The sequence below is a fragment of the Lissotriton helveticus genome, chromosome 11, assembly GCF_964261635.1.
Source record: "Lissotriton helveticus chromosome 11, aLisHel1.1, whole genome shotgun sequence".
Taxonomy (NCBI): Eukaryota; Metazoa; Chordata; class Amphibia; order Caudata; family Salamandridae; genus Lissotriton; species Lissotriton helveticus.
The window spans coordinates 415939731-415962485 of record NC_136072.1 but is presented as its reverse complement, the minus strand read 5'-3'; the positions used below and the strand labels follow the sequence as shown (position 1 = coordinate 415962485).

At 46.4% G+C, this 22755-nt stretch overlaps 1 protein-coding gene across 3 annotated transcripts in view; it reads right to left on the bottom strand.

The window, feature by feature from the left end:
- STAG1 (STAG1 cohesin complex component) overlaps window positions 1-22755 on the bottom strand; it is a 1346357-nt gene that overhangs the window by 5798 nt on the left and 1317804 nt on the right. For all 3 annotated transcript variants that reach the window (XM_078665875.1, XM_078665876.1, XM_078665877.1), the window contains exon 33: window positions 4141-4221. In XM_078665875.1, the coding sequence (XP_078522001.1) occupies window positions 4141-4221 (81 nt within the window). The remainder of the gene's footprint in view (window positions 1-4140; window positions 4222-22755) is intronic.

Genomic DNA, 22755 nt, shown 5'->3' with positions numbered 1-22755 from the left:
GTGATCAAAAAAGTTAGTCAAAAATTGACTAGGGTTACTGCTTTTTCCAGATCTGCGCTTGCTGGCGTGGAAAAAAGAAGAACTGACGTCAGCACGCAGAGGCGGCGTCTAAGTACTCCGACGACGTCATCACGGCGCCCACGACGGACGCGGAGCCGCAGACGACGCCTACCGACGCGCAAGGGTACTGCTACGTAAACGTTTCCGGATCCAGTCCGACGCCTGGGGATATTCTAAGGTAAGGAATCTAATACTAACGTGTCTCTTTCAGATATGCTTTTACTAAACGGTTTTCATCTTCAGTCCCGGGACTGAATCTAGGATCCAGTCCTGGAGTTACAGAAGCAATCTATAAAATAATCAACTGCATTTACGTAGAAAAACCCATTGAGCTCAATGTTAATTTGTGTTTGAAATCGTGTTGCCTATTGTAACAACTGTAGCCAGGGGTGGGGAAATCCTATCGCCCGACGCCCGAACCATGTTGTTTTTATTGATGGGCAAGAAGATTTAATGTCTATTTTGTCTGACGGACAAGTAGACATTAAATCACGTAAATACAATAGGCTGTGGGCGCTCTAGGGCTCACAGCCAATCATAGAAGCTTGCAGAGAGCCTTTGGATCATTTGGAGCCCTCTGATTGGCTAGCAGCCGATGACTTCACTGGGCTTTAGCCAGTGATTGGCTGGGGAGTGAAACGTCATTACTCTCAGCAACCAGTTGAACATCGGACTGCTGCGAGCGAGGCCATTACATTTGAGGTAAAATTAAAGCACTGTCAAAGCGCCTGCCATAGCACTGCTAGCGTTATTATTCGCTGCTTGCATACAGACTGCACTGAATTATTGGAATAGAACTTTAATGTCTGCCTGCTGACGGACCTTCGCTAATGCAGTGTCATTGTGGGTGCAGAAAGCGCGGGCTCTCGTCACTGCTCTTGCCGTCTGCTCACGTTTCTATTGGTATCCTCAGCATCGCTGCAGTTTATATTTCATAATTGTATAAGGACACTTAACTGTTGTTCCCTTGTAAGTTAATTGCGGGCAGCACGAGCACTGCACATATCAAGTTGCACCACATCAGTGCCGGGACTTCAGACTGAATGCGGGGGTTAAAAAGACATTGGATTTTGGAAAGCGAAAGTAGCCGCCTCACTGTTTTAATGCTGATGGTGCAAAACTCTTTGTGACTGGGATTATAAATCAGTATTTCTGATGAAGAACGCTCCCTCCACGCAAAAGGTCACGAAAGACTCTTCATTTCCACCATCTCCAGGGTTCTTGTGTTTTGGCTGGGCAATTAATCAGCATAATGTTCCGGCGGGATAAAGTGAGGCAGCGGTGCACTGGGGGGAAAAAGTAGCAGATTAAAAACCTCAGAAGGAGAAAGTAAGTGAAGGTGGAGGCGTGACGAGGTAAGAAAAGCATGCAGTGATATCGAGCATGATCTACATTGGCATAAAGTTAAGTGAAGTCGTGTGCTTATGTGGTCGGAAGGGCGCTGCCTGACTGAGTATATATAAGGGGAGCAACTGTCACGGTGAGCCACACATTGTTTTACTTAATTTAGCAACTTTAGCTGCGCCGTGCTCCAAGTGTAGCAGAGAATGCCCAAGGCGGGTCATAGGGAGTCACCTGATGTACCTCTAGCAGCCACTTTGTTTTTCTCTTTGAAGACTACAATGATCGCCTTAATATTGTATTGACGTCTGCCAGACTAATGTCCCCTCTGCAGGCTCTGCATAAGTTCACATATATTTCTCGTGCAGCTGCCAACAGTGCTACACTTAGAAATAAATGAACGTGTCCTTGTAGTAATGTAACTGGCACTCATCTAAAGCGCTCCAATACGTTCAGTTAGAGTTTGCGCTATTAAACTGCATTTCTAATAAAAGAATGACTTTTTTTTGCACTCTCAGTGAGTCTCAAGGTCATATACCAGCTCAGTCATGTCTTAAAATAACTCGGGCAGGAGTATTAGAAACAAGTAAAATCGGGAGGTGGTGAGGGAGATATAAAGGGTACTAGCATTAAAGAAAAAGACAAAATGCTGATTTCATGTCTTGGCAGGAGTTCAAATCTGGTGATGTGTTCATTTGAAATGTGCTACTTTATACAAATAGATATGCAGAGCTCTGCCAATGAACACAACTAGATCAGTGTGACTGACTGTTCTTGTGTGAAACAGGGGGGCTGGGCCTCTATGAATAGCTCTGCAATGCACTTCACTTCTGCCTCAAATAGCTCTGCAAATGCACGTCCACATTATATTATTTAATCATAGTTTAGGATTCTTTTGGTCATTGTATCACTACAGTCTTACTTGAATCATACGTTTGTGAAGACTGTCCGTTATTTGGGATATGTCTGCATGCTCTGGGATAGTCCAGTATTCTGGATAGGTGTGGCTTGTTGGCGACAGATGTTCATTATTAGTGATCATGATTTTTTTTTAAGAAGTGAGTTAAGTAAGTGCTGGTTGCAATTAGTTGTGACATTGTGCAACATCCTGCTTGAGTGCAGAGTGTATATATAGTAGTTATCTGCTATTTGTGATGTTGCAGAATTCTTGACAGTCCGGAATTATTTAGATACTCTGTGTCCTGGCTTGATAAATAAAAAAAAATAGCTTCCATGCTTAAATTGTGTGATCTTAGGCAAATATTTTATTTCAACCAAACTAATGTGTTCTTTTTAATTAAGGCTCCCTGCTTTCCATTTTTGCTGATTTTTACAGATACATATAGACAGCCGGAGCCCTTATGTTTGAAGTGGATTTTACAGGACATGTAGATCTCAGTGGCATTTTGTCCCTTGGACAAGTAGATTATTTGGAAAATTCCACACCCCTGTGTAGCTATTGTTCTTCCAAAGTCTATAGCCTTTTTGCAAAGTACTTACCTAAAGTCACTCATATTGAAAAAAGTAAATTTTGATACCTGTTGGTTCTAAAATAAAAAACTATATCTTTTGATATAAAAAAATTGGCCTAGAGTTCAGTTCTTAAATGTGTGTGAAACCTTTTGCTGACTGAGTGTGTACAACAAATGCTTTACAATGTCCTCTGATACTGCCTTACTGCTCGACCAAGCTACCACTTTAGAGAGTAAGGTCAGATCTGACTTTAACCTCTGTTATACCTCTGGAGACTGGGGAATCTATACACACTGTACCTCACTTTGGCCCAGTATATATAAAGAGCCACTTTCTAACAATACGTCTCCTGGAAAGCACATTATTTAACACGGAGATTACATTTTTATTTTATGTAAATGGGTAAGTGGGTTACTGCTTTTAACTGAGATCCTTTTGTTACTTGCAGTTCATAAATTGCAATCCTTGTAATATAGCACAGTGATCTATGACGGACATCTGGCTCCTACACCTTGTAACCCTCACTGTTTTAAGCAACCCATCATGTACACTGATTTACACACATGATTTATTGTCAATGTGTACGAGTGATGTCAAGCGCTCAGACACCCTGCATTAGGAGGTGCAGCACTGTAGCGCTATAAAAGTAATAAAACAAATGAGTGGTATTTAAATTACTTTTTTGTGTCAATACTGCGACAGACCAACTCATCTGACATTCTTACAATGCATGAATATCTCTCATACAGGGACAAAGTCAAAAACATGCCTCTCATGTACGGGAGCCTTTTTATTCCCCTCTATTCCATTTAGGCGTATGGTCCCGATAGCTCCCAGCCAGGATACTCCAACAAAAGGAGGCCTGATGTTCACTTAGTTTCAGCCTTTATTTTGGGCCCAGCTGGAACTTAAAATAACAAAGCCCCCTCCCTGGATGCATGTTGCTGCTTGGAATGAAGCCAGACAACGTGCAGGTGCTGCTGAATGTTTCCCGATGCCTGAAAATTACATCAGGACAAGTTTAGCACATGTCTGTGTGGCCCAAGCTCTAGGCAGGGTACAGGGCATCCACACTGTGATAGGAGTGGGATATACTCAGTCTACCCGCGAGTACCCTTAACTTGTGCCCTGGGGACAACTATGATAGACTTGCATTTATCAGGTAATTTTTGGGCATCGGACCTAGCTCAGTTTAAATAAAGTCAATTATGGACATGCACTCAATCTGCACAAAAAACGAGAAATCTATATTGATAATCTACTTACCGAATCGTCTTCTATGATGGCTGCCGAGTCGAAAAAGTCAGGCCTGAGTTCTGCGCGTTCCCTTCTGTTTCTTGATGCCGGCTGAAAAAGGAAATTAGAATAATTTAACTATTAACTTTGATGGGGTACCTTTCTTTATATCTGCACTGTTAAGTTAGCGAGAAATGACGTTAGCTGTGACAAACATTTTACACCAAGCATTTATGTAAAGCCGGAACATTACTAAGACAATTTTCAAGTCAACAAATTGAGAGTGGAATTGTGCTTTTTACAGAAAACCCCGCACAGCGCTCAGTCTCACACTACACCTACTTCCATCTTCAACAGCCAGTCAAAGAACAAATTACTTAACCTGCATTACTGCTTTCCTGATGGATAGTCAACTTCTGTTCATCCTTTAAAACATTCAAAGTGTGCGACTGGAGAAGACTGATTTTTTTTAATATGCTCAAACGTGCAGCAGATCTTTTTAAGTGTCACTGCAAAAGCAGAACTACTTTAAATGACGAATCAACTCGAATTGCTCATTATGCAAATCTGCCTAATTTCTATATTCCAGAGCCTTTATGTCAAAAGGAAAAGTAAGTTACTAGTAATCAACATTCTCCATCATGGGTATTCTCTATAAATTCATAAACAGAATATCTCCAGAAATGGCAAAATGCCGGATGACAAATTTTAAATGTATAATTTAGATTTCAAAATAATTTAGATAAATAAAACTTGTCTTTAGAAAGCAATATTTTAAGACAATTCTTTAAATAAAAAAATAAAAAAGGCAGCCAATTCAAATCCAGCGTCGTGACAACGCAAACTTGATGGAAAACGCCAACCCTAAACAGCATTTTATATTGAAAAGCAATTGCGAAAACATTACTAGAGTGAAAACAGACTGACCCTTAAAATTTTTCATACGATGCACTGCCATACTGGAGCTTGTTTTTGGGGTTAACATAATAGCCAAAGGCAGTTACTTTTTTTTTTTAAGTCATGGAACTCAGAGGTGAGTTGCAATATCCTTATAATGTATGGAGGGAGTATCGTATCATTTATAATACCTGATAATACCCTCACACTTTCAACAAACCACTTAAATACTTGTTGTCTAACACTTTCACGTTCATTGCAGACATGAAGGATCAAGTCGAATAGATACAAATAATAAAAGCATAATCTATATTACACCCCAATAAGCAGTAATTTTTAGTAAAAAATAAAAATACATATATTAGAATCAGTTTAACGTAAATCCGGTTAACAAATGCTAAGGCTCATAGTGTAGAAACGTGTCCGTGCAATGACGATGCCTGTAGGAAACAAATTAACATGGTCCATAAATATCTACTTTTAGATGATCACTTAAAGTTTTAGAGAAAAATAGCAGAAGAAGGAAAAGCCAGTTCCCATTTTCCTTGTTTTAACTGCAGCTATAATTTTGCTCCGCAACCTGCCTATCACCTTGTCTGCTGGCTCTGGCAGCAGGCACAGTGATGTCCGAACTTACCTACATTACTTTATTACAGTTGAAAGGCACTTAATTTCTTTATTACAGACTACTAAAGACTTCACTAGTCGCATGTAATAAGGAAACAGACAGGCAGATAGGGATTTTAGGTGCCCATGTATTATAAACAGAACAGAGTATCAACTTAACTATTACCTCACAGGATAGAAACCAGAAAACCTATTGAGAAATAGATTACTCTTTGCAACTAAATTACACTGGGGATCTTGGCCGACTCAGACACCTGTCATGGAGTAAAAATCCAGCATCAACTCCTTGAACATGTGATATGATCTCTTGCTACATCCCTGTAAATGTCTTCATATAGGCAGCAGTGGCTGCCTCTCCCTGTTGGAATGTGCCTGTTAAACTGACAAAGGCCTATTGACTCTTTGACAGCAGTATATGACACAGGAGACTATCCACAGAGCGGTGGATTGTTTGGATGACGACAAACCAGAATAAACAGCTCCATAATGCACAAAAAGCTGTGTTGCTGAATGGACTGCATTGAATATTGCACTATGCAGGAAGAGGGAGGCAAGATTGGTACGGTTTATGGGGCGAGTCAACACCTTCAAAAGAAAATAAATATTGAAAATGATAGTTACATTAGAGACCGGTTTCATGGAGGGAACAACACTGATACAATAGCAGATTTAAATTGCAACTTGGGTTATCTCGATGAGCCATAACATCCTATTTTCTGACAGGATCCTAGGCCGGGGAGATGGGTCAGCATCAGTTCACCATGAGTGAATCAGTTCACAATACTTAATTGTACCTCATTGGAATAAATCCTCATTAAGGTAAAACCTTCCTCTATCTTCTCCTTGGTTATGGGGGTAATCTATCACTCACCTAGGATCAAGGACCGCCTTCCACTCAGTCTAGATCTAGCCCAATATTCATCAACACCATCCTACCAAGCAATACTCTTACGTGGCTATTATATGGGCTGATAATCAAACACCTATGGTCATACCATAATTGATTAAATGGATGCAATCAATTTCAAATAATTGGTTAAGGATCCCACATAGACAATCTTCACAATGACTCCTGAGCTTAAACTCCTTGACATCCTCCAGGTATCATGCTCAGATCCCTTCTTAATAAAATTCACAACTGAAAGGCCTCATCATACCAGACCATCAACAGTCCACTGGGGTCTCCCTCCCACTACATGGTGAGACCTCAACAACCTGGAGCTGAAGGTCTACACACAAGCACTTGATAGAATCCCTGACCTCTTGCTTAATTTAACGCCAATATTTTGTATCTGAATTGCAAGTTAATCAAGGATCTAGATTCTGTAGTTTCCTCCTCATGAGAATACGACATCCCTCCGCTAATTGGTACACTGATTAGTTGAGTCAACTGAAAAAGATAGGGTGTGTACTACAAAGACACTAGGGTAAAACGGTCTCCAACAGACAGCACACTGCATTCATACCAAGGACTATAAGGCTGCTTTTACAAGGGCAAACAATGCCTACTACCAGTTCTGCATCACCTCTTTCTCCGACTCTTCAAAAGCCCTCTTATGCATCTACAAGGTGATGGTCTTTGCAAGCAACCTTAACAATTCTATCACCCCCACTGAAGATCGCTGCAATAATCTCTGACATTTTTCACCAATAAAACCCAAACCCTGAGTACTAACATTGGTGATTCAGTATTACACCTCTGAACAACAACCTGCTCCATACCACAAAAGCAGCATTTTTCTTACTAAGTTTGTACCCATTACAGAATACAAAGTGAGTAAAATCCGGTACTCCTTCAGGAAGTCTTCACCCACGGGATATCACCAACGCTAAATTCAAGCAATGCCTTCCAGCCCCAACATCTATTATCAAAAATGTCATTAACTGTTCCTTAACCAGTGGGGACATCCCTCAATCACTTAAGCGTGCCATCATAACCCCCATCCTAAAGAAACCCTTATTCGATACAAATATCCTCGAGAACTACAGGTCTATCTCTGGTCACCCTGCATGGCCAAAGCACTTTCTGCGTACCCAAAGCACTTTAAACAGTTTCCCATCAACTATCATACAACATTAAAACTAATTGCTTTCTCAGTGACTTTCAAGCAGGATTTAGGCCGAGAAGAAGCACCAAATCCACGCTCCTAAACATTAGACAGGAACTCCTATCTGCTGGAGACGTCAGTCTCCCTTGTGTGCTGATACAACTCAACCACTCAGCCTTATTCGATACCACAATCCACAAAATACTTATAAACAGGCTGGCATTTTCAGCAGGCATGGGAGGTACAGTACTCTCACGGTTTTCCTCCCTCCTCCAAATCTGCACACAAAAAGTAAAACTTGGACAGCTCCCTTCTAATATAGCGGATAGCCTCTGCAGTGTTTTCCCAAGGACCAGCCTTGTCCCATATCCTATTCACCATTTACATGCCTCCCTAGGCGGTCATCCTAAAGCTAAAGATCAAATCCCAACATTATTATTATCTTTCTGCCCTGAAGAAGTCCATGAAGGACGAAACGCGTTGGCTACGGCTACAGTATTTTATCTGAAGAAAAATAAAGGAATAAAGAGTGAACTGAAAATAACACCACTGAATTGCTGTCCTCATCAACTCAAACTAAAAGAGTTTTTCTGTTTGTAATTATTGTTGAAATATTGGAATATACTTGTAAAATTAGTGTGCTGGACCATTGTATGCTATAAAAGTGATAGATTCCTTACCTTAGAATATCCCCAGGCGTCAGACTGGATCCGGAAAGTTTTGCCTAGCAGTACCCCTGCGCGTCAGTAGGTGGCGTCCTGCATCTCCACGTCCGTCACTGGCGTAGTAAGCGCAGAGATGACATCACGGGGAGTACTTAGGCACCACTCATGCGCGCTGACGTCAGTTCTGTACACGACTTTCCGCACCAGGAACGCAGAGCTATGCAAGATACTGACCAATGGTGCATAAACTAGGGCCCTGAAAGGGATGACCTTAACCCTAGTAATCAGCTCGCAGAACGGTGAGGATAGGTGGGGTGGTATGGAATCTATCACTAACTAATGTCTCATACAGATATATCGTTACACATGTAGTAACTTGTGCATCTGAAAGAGACATGTTAGTGATAGATTTCTTACCTTAGAATAGATACCCCAGTAATACCAACCCCGGTGGAGGGTCTGCTAACAAGATTACACCTGAAAGTCACGGAGAAAAGAACGGCCAAAGAAGCCGTCTCTCCGGACTGGACTGTCAAGGCAGTAGCGCTTGGTAAACATGTGCAACGAGGCCCACGTAGCAGCCTGACAAGGGAACACCGCGTCCCAAGGCAGTAGTGGCTGCCGTTGCCCTGGTGGAATGGGCACGCAGCGCCACAGAAGGCTCCTTCTTAGCCAAGGAGTAACATGCTTTGATGCACAGAACGACACACCAGGAGATGGTCCGCTTGTGCACAGCCCGACCTTTTTTGGCGCCCATGTATCCAACAAAAAGCTGGTCATCCACCCGGAACTGCTGTGTATGCCTCTCCTCCTCCCTTGAGGGATGCGGAGGTGGAAAGACGGTGGGCAGAGTGATGGTCTGCCCGATGTGGAAGGGTGTAACAACCTTTGGCAAGAAAGAAGGGCGGGTCCTTAAAACCACCTTGTCCGGATGAACAGAAAGGAAAGGAGGTTTGGAAGAAAGAGCCTGGAACTCACTCACTCTTCTGGCAGAGGTGATAGCAACCAGGAAAGCAGTCTTTAAGGTGAGAAGACGTAAAGGACAGTTGTGAAACGGCTCAAAGGGAGCACACATCAAATAAGTCAACACAAGATTCAAGTCCCACTGAGGCATTATAAACAGAAGTGGAGGGAACCTGTATGTAATGCCTTTCAGGAAACGGTTAACAACCAGGGACTTAAAAAGAGAAGGCTGATCAGGAAGCCGTAGAAAGGCGGAGATGGCAGAAAGATAACCTTTGATAGTGTCCAGAGCAGGGCCCTGCTAGGCCTAGGAAAGAAGGAACAGAAGGACTTCTGAAAGAGGGGCAGAAAGGGGAGCCATAGCCTTCGCTGTGCAACATGCCACACATTTGTTCCACTTGCAGGCACATACCACTTTAGTGGAGGGACGCCTGGCTGCCAAATTAACATCACAGACTTCGGGAGCAAGATCAAAATCGGTCAACTGTCGCCACTCAATCTCCACGCATGGAGGTGGAGGCTGGACAGGTTCGGGTGGAGGACCAGCCCCTGCTGCTGCGACAGGAGATCCTCCGAAAGAGGCAGTCTAATCGGGGGGATTGATCGAAATGCTGAGTAGCTCAGGATACCAGTATCTTCGTGCCCAATCCAGAGCCACAAGAATAATTTGGGCCCGGCCGCGCCTGATCTTCTTCAGCACTCTGGGCAGAAGTGGTATAGGCGGGAAAGGCGTACAATAGACCGTAACTCCACTCGCGCCGTAAAGCGCCACAGAGCGAGTGCTGCCTTGGAAATTCCAAAGCGCAGAACTGATGACATTGAGCGTTCTCTTCGGTGGCGAATAGATCTAACTAAGGCGCTCCTCACTGCTGAAAGAGACCTTGCGCCACGTCCGGATTCAGACACCATTCGTGATCCATCAAGCCCCGGCGGCTGAGTTCGTCCGCTCTGCCGTTCAGAAAACCTGCCAGGTGTTGAACCACCAAGGTAATGCCTTGATGTTCCAGCCATGTCCAGAGGCGCTGAGCCTCCTGATATAGGGTCCGCGACCCCACCCTGCCCTGTTTGTTGCAATACTACATGGCGGTGGTGTTGTACGTGAACACCTGCACCACACTTCCCCGGACAGAGGGAAGGAATGCCTTCAGTGCAAGTCGGTTCGCCCCCAGCTCCAAAAGGTTGATATGGAGCCGGGACTCAGCCAGAGACCAGAGCCCGCTGATCTCTGCCTCTCCCAAGTGGCCGCCCCATCCCAGGAGGGACGCATCCGTCACCACTGGGTGCTCCGGTTGGGGAAGGGAGAGTGATCTGCCACTGACCCAATCGCGATTCGTGAGCCACCACTGTAACTATTGATCAGTGCCCTTCGAGATCTGGACATGATCAGACAGGTTGCCCCGATGCTGTGCCCACGGGAACTTCAGGTTCCACTGCGGAGCCCGCATATGCCATCTGGCATGTTGCATCAGCAGGATGCAGGAGGCAAAGAGGCCCAGGTGCCGGAGGGTCATCCTGACAAACCTGGGATAGAGGCCGAAAGATCGGAATCATAGCCTGAATATCCCGGACTCACGGCTCGGGAGGATAGACCCGAACCAGCGTGTAATGCAGAACCGCTCCGATGAAGTGGAGCTTCTGAGAGGGACTCAGGTGCGACTTCGGCACATTGATGGAAAACCCCAGCAGATGCAGGAGGTCGGCCGTAGTCTGAAGGTGGCAGACAACTGTATGGGGCAAGCCCGCCTTCAACAACCTCATCGAGGTAGAGGAAGACTGACACCCCAGACCTGCGCAGATGAGTGCGACCACCGCCATCACTTTCGTGAACACCCGATGGGCACTGGTAAGGCAGAAGGGGAGCACAGCAAACTGAAAATGCTCCTGGCCCACCATGACCCGCAGGTAACGCCGGTGGGCTGGAAGGACGGGGATGTGAAAGTAAGCGTCCTGCAAGTCCAACGCTACCATCCAGTCTCCAGGGCAGCCAGGACCTGAGCCAGAGTCAGCAGTGAACTTCTTCTGGAGGAAGCGATTGACGTCCCGCAGGTCCACGAAGGGGCGCAGACCCCCTTTGTCCTTCTTGGGGACCAGAAAGTAGTGGGAATAACGACTCCCTACTTCCTGCCCAGGAATGCACTCAACGGCCCCCTTGGCCAAGAGGGCCCTAAGTTCCTGTTAGAGAAGAACCGAATGATCCCCCGACATGTGGTGGCACCGGGATGGCATGGCTGGAGGGGAAGACTGAAAGGGAAGGGATTAACCCTTGCGGATTAACTGCAGCACCCACTTGTCTGACGTAATATCGCGCCAGTGGGGGAGGTGATGACGGACCCTGCCACCCACTGGTGTGGAGTGCTCCATGAAGCTCGGACTAGGATGGCTTGGAGGTAGGAGCAGCGGGGGTGGAGGTGGACTGAGCCACAACCACAGCTGCGCTGAGGCTGGTTCTGCACAGGCTTGTTGAAGGAACGCACCGGAGTGCCTCTGCCCTGGCCACAAAAGGAACGAAACCCAGGAGTGGAAGGGTTCTACACAGAAAGACCCAAGGACTTGGCCGTGGCCCGTGAGTCCTTAAAGCGTTCCAATGCACTGTCAGCCTTATCGCCAAACAGGCGGGTGCCATAAAAGGGCATATCCAGGAGCGAGCCTTGGACATCGGGCGAGAACCCAGTCGAACGCAACCAGGCGTGACGTCTCAACGCCACGGTTGTAGAAATCGGCCTGTTCAACGAGTCTGCGGTGTCCAAACCACACCGAATAGCGAATCTAGCCTCATCCTTACCTTCAGCAATCGCCTGAGAAAAGACAGCCTGGACCCTACTCAGGGCACTGAGGCAACACTTGATCAACGGAATCCCACACTGCGTGAGAGTAGCGGCCCAACAAGCAGGAGGTGTTTACGGACCGCAGCCCCAGGCTGGCCGAAGAGAACAGCCACTTACCAAACTGTTCCAGTTTCTTAGAGTCCTTGTCCGGTGGAGCAGAAGGAAAAGCACTCTGCGACGTCGAGGCCTGGATGACCAGACTCTCAAGCGTGGGATGGGTGGTCAGAAAAGCCGGGTCGCCAGGTGCCGGACGGTGGCGTTTTTTATCCACGGGGGCCCCCGTGGCCGGCCGCAACCAAGTGCCCAAGAGGACTTCGGTAAGGGTGTCATTGAAGGGAAGCAACGGCTCCGACGAAGTAGATACCGTCTTGAGCACCTTGGTGAGGAGGTTGCTTTGAGGGCCACCGTGGGGAGGTAGAGGTTGAGGGCCTCAACCGCCCGACGGAGCACCATCGTGTAGAAAGCACCCTCCTCCATCGTAGGCATGGGAGAGGCAAACCTCATGCCAGAAGAGACATCGAGATTGCCGGCGTCGTCCAGATCGCCCACCCAATCCAGCTCGGAGTCACACTGCCGGCCCAGAGGGTCCTCGGATCCGTCCCAGTCATCCTTCGCCTCCAGAGCCGGGCAAGGAACAAACGGCACCGGAAACAGTGCCGAGAAAGGCGCCGGCACCGCCTCCCAATGCAGATCCCAGGCCGGAACAAAATCGTCCGAGAACCGGGGCAAAGGAGGGATAAACGGCACCCAGTGCGGCGCCAGAGCCGGCAATGCCACACCTAGTGGCTCGGGGCCGAAGACAATGGCGTATGATCTTGTGGCCGCTGGCGGAGCCGCCGGGCCAACAGGATCTGGACACGGGACCTGAAGGCGCACCGACGGGAGCCCGAGGCCTGAACAGGCGGTCCATGGTAGCAAGAAACTCTTGTACCTGTTCGGGAGTCGCCGACGGACCCGGGTAGGGCGGGTAGACAGTGGGACTCCCAGGCTCCATAGGAGCTGCAGAGCCCCTGTCCCCCTTGTCTGCCTCCGAGGAGCGACAGGGGATGTTGGAGAGCGAACACACTTCTTTGACTTTTTATGTCGTTGCTTACAAGAATCCGAAAGCGAAGACTTGGAGCCTGAGAAACGACAGCATTGGTGCCGCAAGCGGTCCCGGGAACGGCCTCTAGACCCGGAGCGGTGGCGGGACACATGCCGGGCCTCCAGCAACTTCCGGCGCCGCTCCCTCAAGGCCTTCGGGCCATGGCTCGACAGTCCCAGGAGTCGTGATCAGTCTCCAGGCAGTAGAGGCAAACATCGTGTGGGTCCGCCACTGACATATTACAGTGGCAGGCCTCACAGGACTTAAAGCCGGGCATCCCTACGTGCACCAGGAGAAACAAGCATTTGCAATGCAATCGGTCTCACCTTTGGGACATTATAAGTATTTAGCAATGCAGCATATCGCACAAAACGTAAGCAGTATGGTTTAAAACTACCCATTCCCTACACACAGAGCCGCAGTACACATACTATTAAATTAAAATAAGGAAAACAGCATATAAGGATCACATCAAATGGTTTCCATTCTATGCATTAATCAGATATTGTAGTACCACCAGGAATGGTACACTTCCCCACTATGGAAATAAATGATGTTCAAAGAATTACGAGAAAATGAAAGTAGCAGTTCACTGGTAAAGTCGGTAAAGTGGCACTCTGGCAAAAGTCTGTAAAGTGGTGCTAATGTGTGTGATTGTGAATAAACTCCTCCCAACTCAATAACACTAATTTTAGTAACCTCAGAACGATGAAAGGCAGAAAGGACCTACCGGGATTCAAATCTGTGATCTTGACATCAAATACAAATTCCTATAGTGTTGATCCCGTAATATTTAAGTCAGATAACAATAATGATTCAGTGGGTGGGCGGAATCCAGTAATTATTAAGTCCTGGTCCAGAAACGTCCAAAGGTAAAAAACCCTTCTTCTAAGGGGGAAACAGAATAGTTAAATATAATAAAACAAAAAAAAAGCCTTGTAACTCCGACCACTGCTCAAACAGAGGTTTAACTAGGGGTCTGAAAACAATGAAATCAGATCCTGTGGATGCAGAACCTGCACATGACTGCCTGAAGCAATAGACATTCAAAACACTTCATAAAAGTGATAAGGAAGGGATGCAAGGAGTCACTCGCATTGTACGTACCCCGCTGGCTGTGCGCAGCCACTAGCATGTATGTAAACCCAGGGTGTATATATAGTCACCCGGAGCCGTGGGCTAACCACTCTACAGGTTTAATGGATGGAGGCTGCATTTTCAGAGTAGGCAGTAAGCATATTTCTTTTTGAGCCTGACTTCATGTGGAAGCGAAGCCAAGTTGTCGTTACCTCCGGTTACTTACATGCCACTGGTTTGCAGACACTCCAGCGAGGGCATCACGAGGGCTGGGGCCGGACCCCGAGGTCACCAACTGATATTTCACAGGAATTTCACAATTTATAAGAGAGCAAACAAAAAATACTTTTGTGTGTGAATATCACTGTAGGCCGTGATGTATTGTATCCAATTCAATGATTATCAACATAGTCAGTTTATATTTAACGTGAATTATCACCACGTAGAACAGAACATTCGTAAACATGACAAATAAAGACCAAAAATGAAAACAAAATAATTATTATAAAATAAGTGTCTGGCATTAGTCGAGGCCCTTTTTTTCCATAAATGGGCCATTTCTGGCTTCCGCCTGCTCTTTCCAAAGGCAAGCATAGCTGCCAATGTCTCAGATAGCACATGCGTGGCATTTTCCTTTTTTCAGTGTACTTCTCAGTGACATTCAACGACTATGTTTGACACTTTTTTCGTCACCAAAATCAAGCAATGAAGACCAGGGAAACATCAAAAATTACATCTATTTGAGCAACCAAAACCTCACATTTTATTGTACCACCTGGTGGAAAATTAAGAAAAAGATCACAGAACGCAGGTATTTTCTACCTCATTAGTTCATACTACAAACAGAAGGAATGATGAACACACTTAAACTTATACGTAAAATAAATAAAAACACAAAAGTTATGTCATACATATGGCTTTATGTGGACAAGAACAAATGTTACTAGCCAGTATATCTGGGCAGCATTTTCTATCTGTGTGAATTTTAAAAATTGTTTTTACCTTTATTCAGTCCTGCTGTTGACCTGCTTATTTTGCACACGGCCACTTCTTTGCACTTATGTCAGATCGCGCAGCCTATTAGGCGCTGTCGCGGTCTGATCCGGGGGTGAGCCGCCATCTTCTAGGGAGGTGCAGGGGTCGCGGTCTAGTCTTTCCGACCCTCCCACCCTCTTCCTGCATATATGTGCGTCATTTCCCGTCCGCGAAGCGGGCGCGCCGACGGCGTGCCCGTCTGCGCCCAGGGGCCACAACCCCTGGACAATTACTGCGACCTAGGCTCTGTTATGACGCCGATCAAATTATTGCTCTAAGGCCCGTGAGGGATCAGCTGACGGCCACTTTTGACATGCTGGAACAGTTCCCACAATGCTGCCCCCACTGTCCTTTTTATTTAGATGCTCCGCAACTATGCCGTAGCTTAGCGCCACGTACGGTGCTTCCTTCTCTTCCTAATTATACTTTTCTTAGCTTGAATTGTCGTTCCTTGCCCAAACAAACATGAGATTTTCGACCTTCTTACTGAGGACTCTCCTGACGCGCTTTTTATTACGGAAACCTGGCTCAACGACAGTTCCGGCCCAGATATTACAGAAGCTTTGCCTGTTGAGTATGCTATTATGAGGAATGATCGGCCCAGGAAAGTAGGGGGTGGTGTGGCAATAATATTTAAGAACATTTACCAATGCCATCTTGACCCGGTCCCCCTAGGCAGCTGTGAGGCAGCGTATTTTAAGCTTGTTCTTCATCCCAAATTTACCCTCTCTGGACTATTAGTGTATTGTCCCCCAGGCTCTGTAAATTCCTGGCAGGTACAACTTTCTGAATCTATAGCCTCAGTTCTTACACTGTCCAGCAACTTTTTGGTTGTCGGCGATCTCAATGTGCACTTGGAGGACCCTAAGGATAGTATGGCCTGCAATCTCATCGCCGACTTTGCCTCCATGAATCTCATTCTACAAAATAAGGGTCCTACTCACAGGGGCGGACATTTTCTAGATCCGATCTTTTGTAATGTTCAATTACAGTGCTTTCCGGCGGTGCCGGTCATCTGGTCGGATCATTATTTAATTAAGGTTACTGTGGAGAGTAATGAGGTCTTAGTTAATCATAGACCCTCCGTGAGTACACGGAAGAGGGACTGGAAAAAGCTTGACGTTGTCACTTTTAATAGAGCCCTGGCCGACCTTGAGCCCATTAATTTATCTGATTCGGACGACATGGACGCTGAGGCTAGTTCTGTGAACGCTTGGCTCTCTGAAGCCATTAACATCTGCCTTCCTCCTGTTCATAAGAAAAGGATAATTCATAAGTCTCCTGCCCCATGGTACAACGAGACACTTCGCATTGACAAATCTAAATGTAAAAAATTAGAACGTGTCTGGAGGAGGGATTATTCCACCCCAGCCGGTATCATGTATAAAAAAGAGCTGAAACGTTACCACAACGCGTGTGCCCTAACAAGGGCGAATCATGTCAATCGATTAATCAATGAAGCAGTGAACAACTCCAAAACACTGTTTAATGTGGTCAGAGACCTTGCTGGTGCACAGACCACGGCGGCATTTCCCCCTTTATCGAGCAGTAAAAGCGATGAACTCGCCCATTATTTCACTTCTAAAATTGTGAATATATACCAGGACATTCATGTCCAAGGCAATAACAATGATCTTATGAGCCCTCTATTGTCTACGGGGAAGGACGCTGACTTCTCAGCGCCGCCCTCGGTCCAACTTCTGTCCTCCGGATCTTTGCCCCTCAACTTTTATGGAGATCTTGAGCAAAGGTAAATGTGGCTCACCGCTCGACCCTCTGCCTATCCCGATACTTCGCTCCTTGGATTCTCCACATCTTTCTACGGTCTGTACACTGCTGAACCACTCTCTCAGTTCGGCTACTGTCCCTAGGTGCTGGAAGTACGCAATGGTTACCCCGCTACTAAAGAAACCCTCTGCGGACCCCAATGTAGCCTCTAATTTCCGCCCCATTCCGTTATTACCGGCTTTTTCCAAAATTTTAGAAAGGCATGTTCATTTGTCTAAATTTGTGACAGAAAATAGCCTTTTGCATCCTTCCCAGTCCGGCTTCCGTCCGGGTTTCTCTACAGAGACTACCCTCTTGGGCGTCACAGATAACCTTCGCCTACTTTTAGATCGTGGTGAAATGGTTGCACTGATTTTACTCGATCTCAGTGCAGCCTTTGATACTGTATCGTACAGCATCCTTCTCAGGTCTTTGGCTTCCATTGGCATTGGCGGTAAAGCCCTGGACTGGCTGAAGTCCTTCCTGTCTGATCACACCTTCCAAATTTTTTCGCACTCATCCACTTTTAACAGCTATCCCTCCCCGTATGGTGTGCCCCAGGGATCAATCCTTAGTCCCCTTCTCTTTAATCTTTACGTTACTCCCCTGGCTTATGTCGCACAACGTTCTGGACTTAATTTGTTTACTTATGCAGATGATTCCCAAATTGTTTTTTCATTATCTCAAGTAGACTCCACCCGTCCCTCCCCTCTGCAAGCAGGCCTCAGCGAAATATCTGGTTAGATGAATCGCAACCTCCTTAAACTAAATGGTGGGAAGACCGAGGTGTTGGTTCTCGGGAATAAACCGGACCTTTGGAGCCCGAGACATTGGCCATCTGCTATGGGCACCTTACCAATCCCGTCAGAACGAGTGCGGAACCTTGGAGTAATTATTGATAGGGGACTATCCACCTGCTTTACCATTCTTCGGTGGCTACGTAAAATCTTTTGGATACTTCCCTCTAACACCCAGAGATCCGTTGTGAGTGCCTTGGTGACCTCGAGGTTGGACTACGGCAACATGCTCTACCTGGGGTCCACCAAGGCCGTCCAACTAGTCCAAAACGCTGCTGCACGGCTTCTTTGCGGCTGCCGGAAACGTGACCACATCTCAGAACGCCTAAGGGAGCTTCATTGGCTCCGTTTAGAAAATCGTGTAAAGTTCAAGGCCTTGAGCTTTATGCACAAGATCAAAATTGGGGTAGCTCCCTTATACCTTCAGGCCCTTGTTACTCCCTATACCCCTGCTCGTTCACTCCGCTCCTCATCGCATCATCTCTTCAATGTACCCAACTTTAGGCTCTCCAGAATTGGCGGAGGCTCTTTTGCAAACCTAGGACCCAGATTGTGGAACTCACTTCCCTTGGACATTCGGATGGAGAACTGCCACACACGCTTTCGTAGAGCCGTGAAAACCTGGCTTTTTGACCAATAAGCTTCTCTGGTTGGAGTTTTGTTGCACCTGTCTTTCAGCGCCGGGAAACCCTTATGGGTAGTTGTCGCGCTCAATAAATTCAATAAATAAATAAATATCTTTTGAATGCTTGCAATCCTACCTTAAATAGTGCGGACCTCACTGACCTGAAAGGCGCCAGCGGCTGCATTCTGGCTCTGGGGGTCGTAGATAGAAATAATACTTTACATACAGCATCACAGGGGGGATCATGATTCTCTGACTGGCAGCATTCAGAATCATGCCAGAAGCCACAAAAAGGAAAGGTCACTGTCCGTGCCGGTGAGGGTGGTGTCTGTTGCACCCAGGATAAATCAAGCAGTCTACTGGCTAGCACTGAAGGAACTACAGGCCACGTGACAGACTGGCTGCCGTGGCGGGGTCTCAGCAGATTATGAATGCAGTCAGGGTCGCCTAGCATGCCCCTCCAGGGAGGTTACTGACACATTCCCGCAGCCTGTGCACTGACAGAGTAATAAATGCCACAGAAGTGCAGCGGAGTTAGCGGCACAGGCAGGTTGTGAAGCCTGATGAGAGATCAGGCCTCGGCTCTACTGATTTAATTCCTAGGCCATTCTTTTTGTGAGGAAGCGCTAAGTGGTGAGTCGGGTTGCAGCTGCTAAATAACTTTAAAGCACTGCTCAGGCTGCACACGTACGTGATGTTAAGCAGCACACAAAGCTGAGCACAGCGCCAGCAGCGACAATGTACAATCACGGTATGCATTGAAACACCTCGCTTTGATTGGTTATGTGTTATTTTTGTTCCCCTAAAGTAGTGCTCTGTCACATGCCAAGCTGTGGATTGGATATTGCACTAAACATGTGGCGGAGAAACAAAGACAGCTGTCCTAGTACTCTAACGCCGCCCTGCTGGACCCGGCGGTCGGGGTTACGACCCGCATAGTTCCACTAGTTGGACTACAGGCGCTAAAATGCATGATAACGCATGTGAATGCGGTGATGCAGATCACCACATTAAAACACGTTAATTTAAAAATGATTCGTGGTACTTGGCAGGGATGGGTAAGGCGCACACACAATACATGCCGGCATACCTGATCACGCCGGGAGATTCCCGGGGGGAGGGGCCAAGAGAGGCAATCTAGTGAGACGGCGCACCCCAATTGATTACAGACACGAGTGCAAAAGGCTGCTTTATTGAGACCGGTGCGCATCACACGTATGCCCTGCAGCGGCATTCTACAAAGCATGTTGACCAAGGACTCAGCGCGCAGCATCTGTACAGTGCGAGTCTGGTCTTGAACCCCTGGTGTGCTGGAGTGGATGCCTGCTTGTGCCCCGGAGGACCGCATAGTGTACACATCGGCCCCAGGGGCACTGTGAAGTGCACGCTACTTAGAGCGATGCCGAAGACAGAGTTGCGTTGGACATGCCAAGGCACAGGATCAGCTATGCGTAGGGACTGCTTGTGCGGTGGAGCTCGTTCCGAGCCAATACTTCAGGGGAGATAACTTTTCAAACAAGCATTGTCAATTCAATAGGACTCGAATTTAGCGAGATCTATTGCATTGCAACTAACAATTCCTGCGGGCGACGAGGCACTGGGGGGTGGGGGAGCTGTGGCAAGAAGGCGCTGGGGGGGGAGGCATGGGAAGAAAGTAGTCTGTGCTGTGAAGGGGCCAGTAGCCATGGAAGGACACAAATGACTGACATGGCTGTCATGGGGAGCGACTAACAAGCTTAAAACCAATCGGAAGGCAGCATTTAAAACCTAAGCCAATGAAGAAGCTGGGCCGGAGAGTGGGCGGAGCTTCCACAAAGCTTCCACACTATAGTGTATACTGCATGCCTAGCAAAGCGATGGCAGCGCATTCGCGTTGCATCTCTAAGCGAGACCTAAAAAGGGGGGGGGGGGGGGGCAAAAGTTCTAAAACGGTAGTCAAAAAGTGACCAAGGTACTTGCTTAATCCGGATCTGCGCTTGCTGGCTCGGAAAAAGAAAGAAATGACATCAGCACGCATGAGTGGCGCCCAAGTACTCTCTGTGACGTCATCTCGGCGCTTTGGACGCCAGTGACGGACGCGGAGCCGCAGGACCCACACCTACTGACGCGCAGGGGTACTGCTAGGCAAAACTTTCCAGGTTCAGTCTGACGCCTGGGGATATTCTAAGGTAAGGTATCTATCACTAATGTGTGTCTTTCAGATAGAGAATCCCAGTAATTCGTCTTTGCTCTTTCGAGTCCTCTCACATACACAGGTGGATGCAAAATAAATGCCTCTAGTTCAACAGGGATAAATCTGAAATTTCACTTTTTGGCTTGGTCAGCCCCCACTCTCCTTCACCTGACCTTCTGAATTGCACCCCCTCCCACCCCCAATCCAAGCACACAACCCATTAGTTAACTTTGACAGCAATCTTTTACATCACAAATAAAACGCGGCCTGCAGAAATACCTTTTTACACTTTCCTCAACTGAAGTGGATTTTCTCCTTGCTATATTGTTCTCAGAAATTGCCTTCATCGTAGTAGTGATCATATCCAGATTGGACTACTGCAATTGCCTCTACATTGGCCTTCCTGCCACCTCCCTTAAGAAACTCCAGAGAGTTCAGAACTTTGCAGCCCAACTGGTCTACAACCTCAAGCACAACAACTGTGTTACCACTACTCTTAAATCTACTCACCAAGGACCAAGTTCAAATCTTGTCTTATGCACAAGATTATAAATAACTATACTCCAAACCACATCGCCACCCTCTGTTTCCAAACACCCACCCCGGTCTCTGGGGTACGCTGATAAAAGTCTGACAACAGCACACCTCCCGAAGGAATGCCCTACCTATTCACTTCAGATTAAAACAGGATCATTGCAAGTTCAATAGATTCCTAAAGAGATTCCTCTTCTCTCTGGCATTTAGATATCTCCACAATCACCACCACCTAGACTATATTCCTCAATCTTTTCCTCCTACTGGTCAACTCACAGAAAGAACATACCACACAACTGACGAGAGGGAGGAGAGATTCACTTGAAACAAGTGAAAAAGAATGTTTTTATAGAAATTTTAGGACATTGTACTCCCAGCCACAGACTGGTCTCAACACACAGAGCTGACTTTTTGAATAGGGTCAAAATAACCAGCATGACCCCGCTCATCAGGGAACAGCTGGGGGCTTTGGAAAATGCTCTTAAGGATATGTTTAAGGGCAGATTTTCACCAGGGACTGCTGCGCTCCCATCTCATTTTTATAAGACCGCTTCAACTTTACTCTTGGAGAAGGTGTTAGAAACTGTGAATGAAGCATTGTCAAGCATTGCCAATTGGCCACTTAGCAGCCTCAATGAAAATAGTGGTCAGATCCAAGCTAGATGAAAACCACACAACTTTAAATTATATAGGGCTTTATTCAGGGTTAATACAGATGCCAAGATTGTAAGCATAACAATAGTGACTCGGTTGGAAAAAGACAATTCTATTGATCAGTCAGCACCAAATAAGCTTCAGACTGAACAGGAACACAAATCCTAATATAGGTAGGTTGGCACAAATCAAGTACTCTATAGAGAGAAGTGCAGGTTTCTAAGCAGCAGGGAAAACAAAAAAGTGATAGGTTGATTAGTTGAATTTCATCTCAGCCACTCATAATTACCCTTGGCTACAATCTAGTCCATCACTTTTTTAGCCCACCATGCCACCTCAGACAGGCGTAAGCCATATGAAAATACTATGTTGAGCCTGGTCCAATTGAACAGTCTAGACAGAACTGCCAGGTCAGGCTCCCTCTGAACAGGAATACATGTAACACCAGAATGGTTTAGTCCTAACTGGGCCCCATTAGTAGGGTGAGCACGGGACCCACGTCTGAGCATATCAGTCGCTCGTGTTTCAGTAGATGCAGAGTAGATAAGAGAAAAGAAAATGAAGAATGAAATCATTGGGGCCAGAGCATCCAATCACTAATGTGAGAATTCTTTTTCTACTATAGTTGCAGTCATGTCTATATCGATTTAAGTTGTTAAAGTACAAATAGAAGTTTCATGTTGGGATAGTACCAAAAGCCCCTCCAGGCTCACTTTCTACATATAGGCTTTAATATACAGTAATGGCTATGCTCCGTTTCTTTCCTTATTTTGAAGCCAATTTAATCGGATCCAGTCCAAAGAAATTGACAAAATTGTGAATCCACATCTCACTTGGATATCAAACATAAATCCCACTTCTCATCTAGAAAGGT